General features: G+C 43.2%; 1 protein-coding gene across 2 annotated transcripts; it reads left to right on the plus strand.

Annotated features, from left to right (window-relative positions):
• Positions 1–1,416: 1,416 nt before the first annotated feature.
• LOC147886313 (SOUL heme-binding family protein) lies at positions 1,417–6,404 on the plus strand. 2 transcript variants are annotated; one of them, XM_087395678.1, is made up of 8 exons: positions 1,417–1,580; positions 1,703–1,789; positions 1,916–1,986; positions 2,087–2,188; positions 2,275–2,379; positions 2,523–2,658; positions 2,943–3,052; positions 5,958–6,404. In XM_087395678.1, exons 1-8 carry the CDS (start codon positions 1,433–1,435, stop codon positions 6,030–6,032), a joined length of 834 nt encoding a protein of 277 aa, XP_087251804.1. In that variant the 5' UTR covers positions 1,417–1,432; the 3' UTR covers positions 6,033–6,404. The 2 variants fall into 2 exon arrangements, with proteins under 2 accessions (XP_087251804.1, XP_087251805.1); XM_087395679.1 differs by having other exon boundaries at positions 1,425–1,497; positions 1,711–1,789.
• Positions 6,405–8,700: the final 2,296 nt, after the last annotated feature.

Genomic DNA, 8,700 nt, shown 5'->3' on the forward strand with positions numbered 1-8,700 from the left:
GACTAAATAGTCAATAGTAAGTTCTTGGGCTTGAAACATGGCCTTACCTTGCCAGATGCTAACCTTGGTCTTACTTGACTTGACCTTGGTTACACGAGTGCGATCTATAGGAGTGACAATATTGGAAAGGCTTCACACATGAGAGCATGTGAAGTGTGAGGCATCCAACCTTCCCTTTTCCAAGCTTGTTCATTTCTCCAACTTTCCAAGCACATGACGTCTGAGACAACCAACCTTCCCTTTTCCTGGTAACATGAATGTTATCTGCATGTGTGACAATATTGGAAAGGCTTTGCACATGAGAGCATGTAAAGTGTGAGGCATCCAACCTTTCCTTTTCCAAGCTTGTTCATTTCACCAAAGCAGATGAGGTCATGAAGGTGGGTTTGTAGCACAAGTATAGCCTACAAGTTCGTGCTATAGCTTTCTATAAGGTGCAAACCCATCCTGCCATGATTTGGCCATCCATTTTTGGCTAGCTTGGCGATCCATATAAAGGCTTGCAAAATGCCCGTAAAGCATCAGTGGAACAAAGTGTAGCTAGCTACTTGTGTCACGAGATGCATAAGTGTAGTTGCAATGTGCAAAATGCCTAAGGAGCATCGATGGAACACACTGTAAATAACTACTTAAGTCACGAAAAGGGTAGTCGCTAGTTGTAGCATAAATGTGAGAGCACGTGTTGAGTAGAGCAGTCTTTTAAGAGCATGTGTTGGATGGAGTAGCCTCTCAAGGCGATGATCGATCGGCACTTAGAGCATGAAGTGCATGCATGCTAGAAGCATCATGAGGTATTGGTAACAGGTTAGGCCATGAGTGTGTTTAGAGACGACACCCACCCATGTTGCTCGCCCATGCTGCATGTAATAAATCTGGGCCATGGATAGATATGGATGGGCAAACTTCCATACCCATGATTCATGGGCATGCTTACTGTAGGATAGTCTGTAAAAACCCTTGGAGCACTTCCTTGCGCACTGAAAGTGTAGCAGTCCACTACCCAACTAGCATTGGCAAAATGCAAGCCCATGAAGGCTTGCAACTACAGGTTTTGCAAGCTGAATGCAGGGATTGCAGACTGTTGCACCCAATGTCAAAATGTCTAGGCCAATGACAATGCTGGGGCATTGCGAGGATGGGCTAGAATCATCCAATTTCTGGATGCTGGGTTGGAGCTACTGGAATGCGAGCCCTGAATCCTCACGCAATCCTAGCCCTGCACAAGACTATTTGCCAAAGGTGTTGGGTCAGCACCATTAGCCTGTGTGATGCTTCGGCACGTCAGCAGGGTGAGCCACGTGGCATGCGTTGCCAGGTGAGCGGGCATGCCACTTGGCAGAGGGAGAGGCCAAAGATTGTCATCGGTTCTTGTTTTCATTCATTCATCTTCATCTTCTTCTTCTTCTTCTTCTTCGTCTTCATCGCCATCGCCATGTTCGTTTGCAGCACCAGTCCTCTTCCATGGCGTCCACTCCTCATCCGAAACAGCACCACTAGGTCCGGCTCATTCTCCGGGACTAACTCGCGCTTCTCCTTGCTCTTTGCTCTCTCCTCTCAAGCTGCCCTTCAGGCCCAGCGCAGTACGTGTTTCAAATCTGTAAAAGATTCAAGTTTTCTTGCTCAAGCGTCCGTTTTTCTTTCCGAAAAACACGTGAAGGTCTATGATCTTGCATAATTTGGACCATCATAAACTTTCCTTCAGATTTGCAGAGTTTCGCTTCGGAAGCTATCAAGTATGCAAATCCAAGAAGAGGAGAAGCGAGAAATTTAGAAGAGGCGTTGATGAGTGGTGAGCCTTTCATTACGCTGTGATCCCCAGTAACATCGCAATTTTGACTCCTGTCCCGATACACTTTACTTCGTCTCTGTGTACACCTCGTGTTGTTGACGACGATTATCTGACGTTGTCTTCCAGTTCCAGACCTTGAAACTATTCCCTACAAAGTCGTGAGAAGAGAGGACGACTATGAAATTCGGGAAGTTGATGTAAGCTTTGTTGGGGGTCAGATTTTCTCGTAGGCTATTGTGAAGATATTGGTTGGCCACACACTAACGACCGTGATGGTCTTTTTAATTGTCGACCTAGTCTTACGTTGTGGCAGAGACTGTGATGCCTGGAACGTCGGGTTTTGATTTCTACGGATCCTCTCAGGGATTTAACACTCTGGCCGCATACCTGTTCGGCAAAGTATGATCAAGTGAAGATTTCGTCATAGTTGAATTGCTTTTTAACTTCTTTAGAATGTTATATCCTCCACTCTTATCTGACATCAGAACAAGAAGAGAGAAGAGATGGAGATGACTACACCTGTAGTAGTGTCAAGAAGCCAACCTGAAGGGGAAAAAATGGATATGACGACCCCCGTTATTTCAAGACAGGTGCGCGTTTCTTCGTCTTATTAACCAACAGAATTTGTAAATCCAGCAGCTGCCAAGTCCCTTACGTTGCAATCAATAAGGGGTTAACGCGACGTAACTCTAGAGTTGTCTTGTAATGTAATCAATGACGTTCTTCCGTGTAGATGAAAAACGGTGGACAATGGCAGATGTCCTTTGTAATGCCATCGAAATATGGGGATGACTTGCCTCTACCAGTAGATAATTCGGTCAAGATTAGACGAGTTCCACCGAAACTGATTGCAGTGACAGCGTTCTCAGGTAGCTTTAACTGACCTTCAGGAATAAGACATTATTAGCTGCGGTTCTCTGGGTTGTCGCTTTCTAGTGATACTTTTACACAGAGCATGCAAAAAATTTATGTTCCAACTTCATCACATGTTGAAAGCTTGAAAGTATCAGGATATTGAATGCGAATGAGGCATTACGTCGGCAGACATATTGGAAAACCAACAGCAACAGGAAGCTTATGAACAGGGGGAATGTGCCATTGTATCACCTATTTTGGTTGGTATCTAACCTCAATGTATATTTTCTTCTACCAGGGTATGTGACAGACGAAGAAGTGAAACAGCGCGAACTTAAGTTGCGTAGTGCACTTGAAAGAGACACAAAAGTTAGGATAAAGGAGTCTGCAGAGGTAGAGGTGTCACAGGTGTGCTCCCTTCCTATTTCCAGTTCCTAATTAAAATGAAGGTCTCAACATGAGGCTATGTTAAACAACTTTCCAATTTGTCTTGATTCTTAAAACGATACTCCTCTGGACACACTAGTTCCTGTCATTCATTGTCATTACAAAAGACCAAGAACCCCAAAAATGTTTTTAGGCAAGTATCAAGTAGAGGGCATTTGCTGTGCAATCAAAGGTACTTGGAAGTAGAGGACTCAGTGCAAGTCTCAGACCAAATGAAGCTTCACACCTCCAAGGTCAGCATCATCTTCTCAAAAACATGTCTTTTTCAAAACCCGACTGGTTTTTCCTTAGTTTCTCCTCATTCCCTTGACCATTTTCTCTCAAAATTCACCAACAGGTAGCCCATAGGGTCGCCTAAGTGCACCTCATAATGGTGGCTCCAACAAGTTGTATCATCGGAAATGGCACGGGATAGGACGAGTGTAAGCACAGGCTGTAGAAAGACAATTTCCAGAAACCCTCTGGAGTGGAAGTGCGCCTATATGAGGGGAATCTATGGCTGAAAGGGTTTGGACAATGGTCGCCTACATTGGGAGAACAAGCGCTTGGAAATTCTGCTCAAAAGAGGAGAAAATGGAGAAGGAGAGAGTGTGAGGAAGAAGATGATGACATGGCACTCAAGGAGGTCTCAAGGAGAGTGAACCAAGGCTCTGATACCACATGTTGGAGTTGCAAGAAGGATTGAGCAAGTGAAGCAAAAGAGAGTTTATTCAAGAGAGACAGGCCCAATATATAGGCTCCAGTTACATCCAATAGTGACATCGCATGTGAGCTTAGTAGAGCATCTAGATCCACAAATCTCTCAATCAGTTCCATGATTCTCTCAATCGCACACCACACACCTAGATTCACTCATTCACACCTACCGACACCTATCCAAGGCACACCATGTGTTCACACACTCACAACCTTAGACCTTAGGACTCTAGATCCCATTACATCAATTTGAATGTGCAGTATAATGCACGGTTCTTTTGGGATGATGCACATTGCATGATAGTCATCACCAAAGCTTCAATTTTAAGGCATTAAGTATAAGACCTATGAAAATTGCTCTTATCTGAAACATCTCTTAAACTGAGCTCTGTTGCTTCTGTATTGGCTAGCCTTCTCCTTTAGTGCTAGCCTTCGTCATGGCTGAGTCTGCCCTTCACCTCCGCAGTGCCGATAGAAACTCAGTATGAAGACTTAGTATAAATGGATGCTCAAGTATGTGTGGGTGTGTGGATTTGTATGTGTGAGAGCGTATGTTTATACTATGGTCTAAACCCACTATTGGGCGCCAATGAAGTTAGTGAGGATGTCATAGTAGCTAGTCCCTGCTATGCGTGATGGAGTTTATGGTTTTCAACGTTATGAGTTTCTATCATGAGATTGAAACTGCACTATGAGTTTGGGCATGTTCCTGGATTCATCTAGATATATATTTGCTTCTGTATTGGCTGCTGTGGAAGAGTCAGATGGTGTCCCGCCTTGTGAGCCCAAACTGCTTCCACTAGGATGACTGATCTGCTGTAGATCTGCTGGGAACTGACAAATGCTGCTGTTGGTCTGACCTTCAAGTCTGCAGATGGTTGACTGCACTGCCGAGGACTTGGCACTGGAAGCTGATGCGAAGAATGAGGCCCAAGGCCTCCAATTAAAGGCCAGGAGGACCTGATCTGGCAAACTGCTCTAAGTGTTTGTCCTGCCAGCCGGCTGTCCTGGCTGACCAGGATAGATCTGCCCTGCCCGACCAGGTCTGTGGTTCTCTGACCTGACCTGGCCGTCCCTAGGGCCTTTTGGAAGGATCAAGGGTGGGAACGACAGTAAGCGTGTAGCACTCATGGCACGAAAGCAGCCCCTTTGGAACCCCATTGCATGCGATGAGACTTCTTACACATTCATTGGCCCTCCTGCAATCTCCACTGCTGATGTGATACATTTGGCATCACTTTCAGATGCATTATGCCTTATCAACCTTGAACTGTATGCCAGTTGGCATCCACAGCTCTTTTTAGGTCACCATAGCACTTTCCAATTTTAGGCCCTTGGGTATTCCAAGGCAGGTTATTTGACCTTATGGATACTGAGGAGTCGTGCATCCCAATCGTAACGAGAAACAATCTTTGACCATTTCTTTTAACATTGTAACCTATTGAACCAAAGCCAACAAAGGTTTCAACGCATGAAGGCTATTCCAGATCTACATCTATATACCTCTTACTAGTTACATCAAACCAGAATGCAACTTTACTTTTCTTCAGAAATTAGCATTGTCAATGATAAGCTGCCAGTTACTCTTTACATCTGGTGAAGCAATTCACTTTGTTTTACCTTGGTTATACTCTTAAAGCATCAGATCTTGATGTGCTTAGGATTATCAACGCACGATTGATAAAACAAATTAGGGAGCTTTAAAGCCTATGTATTTCTGGTCTGAGGTAGTGTTCAGTGTTACAAACATCCCCTCCCCTTTGCTTCCCATCTCTCTCTCTCTCTCTCTCTCTCTCTCTCTCTCGCATGCACATACGCATGTAGGCCCACATGCACGTGCATCATGGGCATGCACACACTACATTAGACCACTCATGCATTCCTAATTGCAATTTCCTCGCTTATGTTTCGATGGTCATTGATGAGATTGTAAGACATTTTTTTCTCCTTAAGTAGTTTCTGGCCTTGATTTTATTTTGGTGTCTGCCCTAAGCCCTAAACTGGATGTCATGCTTTTGAGGCAAGATTTAGACTCCTTGGGCATCTCATGTATATTTTTTGGTTGTGGAAATCTGTAGTTACTGTCATAAATGGAGATTAGTGTTCAAGCTAAGTTCTTGCTACAATTTGGGTAGTCAAATAATGTGATGAATATGCACATTGGATGCAGTACAACCCACCATTCACTCCTCCGTTTTTGCGTCGTAATGAAGTGGCATTGGAAGTTGTACAAGCTGATTCCTGAGTTTGGGATGATTGCCTATCATCAAATTGTGCCAAGGTTTTGAAGGAAGGTTCTAGGCAATCATGTTGGATAGAGAGCAGAGCCTACCTTGTATATAATGTAAATTGTGAGAGTGCCCAAATGGCTAGGAGGATGGGGATTTTGATTCAAGGATAATGAGGAAGATGGGGAGTGGTCTTACAAGGTACTTACGAGTCAGAGTTACACTGGGCATGGTTTATTGGAAGGGTGGAATTCGTTTACACTTTCAGTAAGTTCATCATCCCAAATTGAAATACTATTGGACCTCATTGAATATTTTATTTACAGACTTCTTTATAAAGGGATTCAGGTGTTTGCACTGTGATGCTGATTACCTTGGTTTTGTATATGTGGTTGTGATGGGATGCCTTGGTCTTTCAGTTACAACTTGCTCCCTTTTCAGATTAATCTTGTGCTGTTTGCTGATTCCAAGAGTGGAGTCATTTTTATTATGATTATGTCTTTGTGAGGTGATTAGAAACTTGCCTTCATTTATAGCTGCTAGCATAAGTGAGATGAAGTCCAGTGTCACTATTCATACTCGAGTGTGGACAGGTTGGTTGCTTGACTCGATTGAGTTTGAGTCATAGTGGGGTACAAATATGTTTTTGAGAGCTGGCTTTCTGTGTAGGCACAAAACCCTCCAAACATGGTGGGTGTTCTAGACATATTGAATCACGTTGCAATCTGTTATATAGATTGTTTACGAAGTAGACTGTCTTATAATCATTGTTAATCTATTTTCAAATTCGTCTTTGTTTTAAATAGATTAGTGCTTATTGCATGGCCATGATGCAAGCGAAAGTTTGCCTTCTTGAACTGCTCCTAAATTAGCTCCTAAATTAACTCCTGAAAGCATGCTCAATCACACACCTCATCATCATGTATATTGCTTATATGCATCATTTTTTCCTTGTCATTACATTGCATTTTATCCTTCCTCCCTTGCGTTGTTTAGACAGTTAGCATTTCCTAGTGACTGACTAACCACCCTTAGTTGAGCTTAATGCGTGTTAACTCATAAACAAAGATTGTCAATCAATACAAAAAAAAACAAAAATAGACGTCGAAGTACTTAACATAGAGCTTCGTTGACCATAACTACCCTCAACTCTGTTTTGCTTACCACTAAGTAGGAGCTTTGCCAACCACACAAAGGCAAGCACATCGACTTCTAAATTTATTCCTAGTTAACATGGTGGAACACATTTCACCATTGGTTTTGTACTGCTAGATTTCTTCTTTCCTCTTCAATCTATGGAGACTTCACTCTCTCCTCTATCAGCGTCGTTCAAATCCATGCTTCTTCCTTGTTGGCTTCCACACAAGCTTACCGAGCTGCATTCGATGCCATCGAGTTAGCCATTCTTGAGCCTCTTGTTAACCAAAGGTTAACACTTGCCTCAATTCATCTTGAGCCGTGTCATCATAGCTCATCCTAAGCGATATGCTCTAGCCGAATCTTGAAAGAGAGTGTGCCGCTAATAGTACATCGCCAAATAGAGGTATGCCATCATCTTTTTCTAGGAGGGGCTCTGTGTTTAAATTGTGGCTTATGAGGAGGAGACTTCCTCTTCAAAGTGGTTGCTTGGAACCATCCATGTTGCATGAGTTCTTCTGTTGTGGCAAGGATGGCTTGTCCTTCAGCATGCTCCTTAGGGGACTCAGTTGGAGGCATGGTCTATGGTGGGGTGGCCCATGGTGACACACCAAGGATCTGCCAGTCAATTTTTGTCTGGTAACTTGGATAGTTTGGAGGGCTTGTGTACATCCCTCCAAGAGTTGCAGCAACTTCTCTCCCTTTTCCCTCAAGGTAAGTCATTCTTTCATCTCCCTTTGTCTATTTCGAGTTTTCTTTCTTTTCTTGTTGTTTCTATACCTTTACTAGGTCTTCTCTCATGCTTCCCTCCCCCTTTTGCTTACGTTTCCCTCTCCCTTTTCTCTAATTTTCTCAAAACGATGAAAGAAGGGAACCATGAAAGAAATGAAAGATATGCTTTACCTCTTGTTTTCTTTAGTATGGAAGCTTTTCTTTGGTCTCCTCTCTGTTCCTTTACTTTGTTGCTCCTTCAACTCTTGGTTTAACTCACTAGTTTTCTTAAAATGGCTATATTTGCTCCCTTTTGTAGGCAAAAACCCTAAACTCTACATAGGAGACTCCGAGATCATGTCGTCTGTTTCTTGAGATCTAGGTAAGAAACATCGCTTTGTTTCTATATTTTCCCCCTTTTCATGTTATACATTGGGCTATAGCTAGCACTTTAAGTGCTAGCTATACAAATGGGCGTAAGAAACCATTATCTCCTATTCACTCTCTTCTCCTCCTCCTCTTCTCCCTTTTCTTCTCCTCTTCTCCTCCTCCTCTTATACTCTCTTTATCCTCTTTGCTACTCTCTTCTACTTTCTTATCCTCTCTTCTACTCTCTTATCTCTGCTCGCTCTTCCCCTTCTACTTTTCTAGCCTCTTTCTCTGCTCTTCTACCTCATTGTTTCTGCTCTTTTATTTCTCCTCTTCTTATCTTATACTATCTTCAAGTCTGGACAACAAATTCTTAGTGACCAAACTCCCCATGAGTAGATTCCCCATGCAAGGAGACACCATGGACTCTACAACCTAGAGGAGTTTACTGCCCCTCAACAAACTCCT

The sequence above is a fragment of the Dipteris shenzhenensis genome, chromosome 24, assembly GCF_047967505.1.
Source record: "Dipteris shenzhenensis isolate YYH24624 ecotype China chromosome 24, Dip_SZ_1.0, whole genome shotgun sequence".
Classification (NCBI taxonomy): Eukaryota; Viridiplantae; Streptophyta; class Polypodiopsida; order Gleicheniales; family Dipteridaceae; genus Dipteris; species Dipteris shenzhenensis.

What these genes read in the sequence shown, in the direction of transcription:
- LOC147886313 (XM_087395678.1), top strand. Translation starts at nt 1,433, where the DNA reads ATGTTCGTTTGCAGCACCAGTCCTCTTCCATGGCGTCCACTCCTCATC. An exon ending in CCGCATACCTGTTCGGCAAA is followed by an intron (nt 2,189 to 2,274) that starts GTATGATCAAGT and finishes ATCTGACATCAG; the next exon opens with AACAAGAAGAGAGAAGAGAT. An exon ending in CCCCCGTTATTTCAAGACAG is followed by an intron (nt 2,380 to 2,522) that starts GTGCGCGTTTCT and finishes TCTTCCGTGTAG; the next exon opens with ATGAAAAACGGTGGACAATG.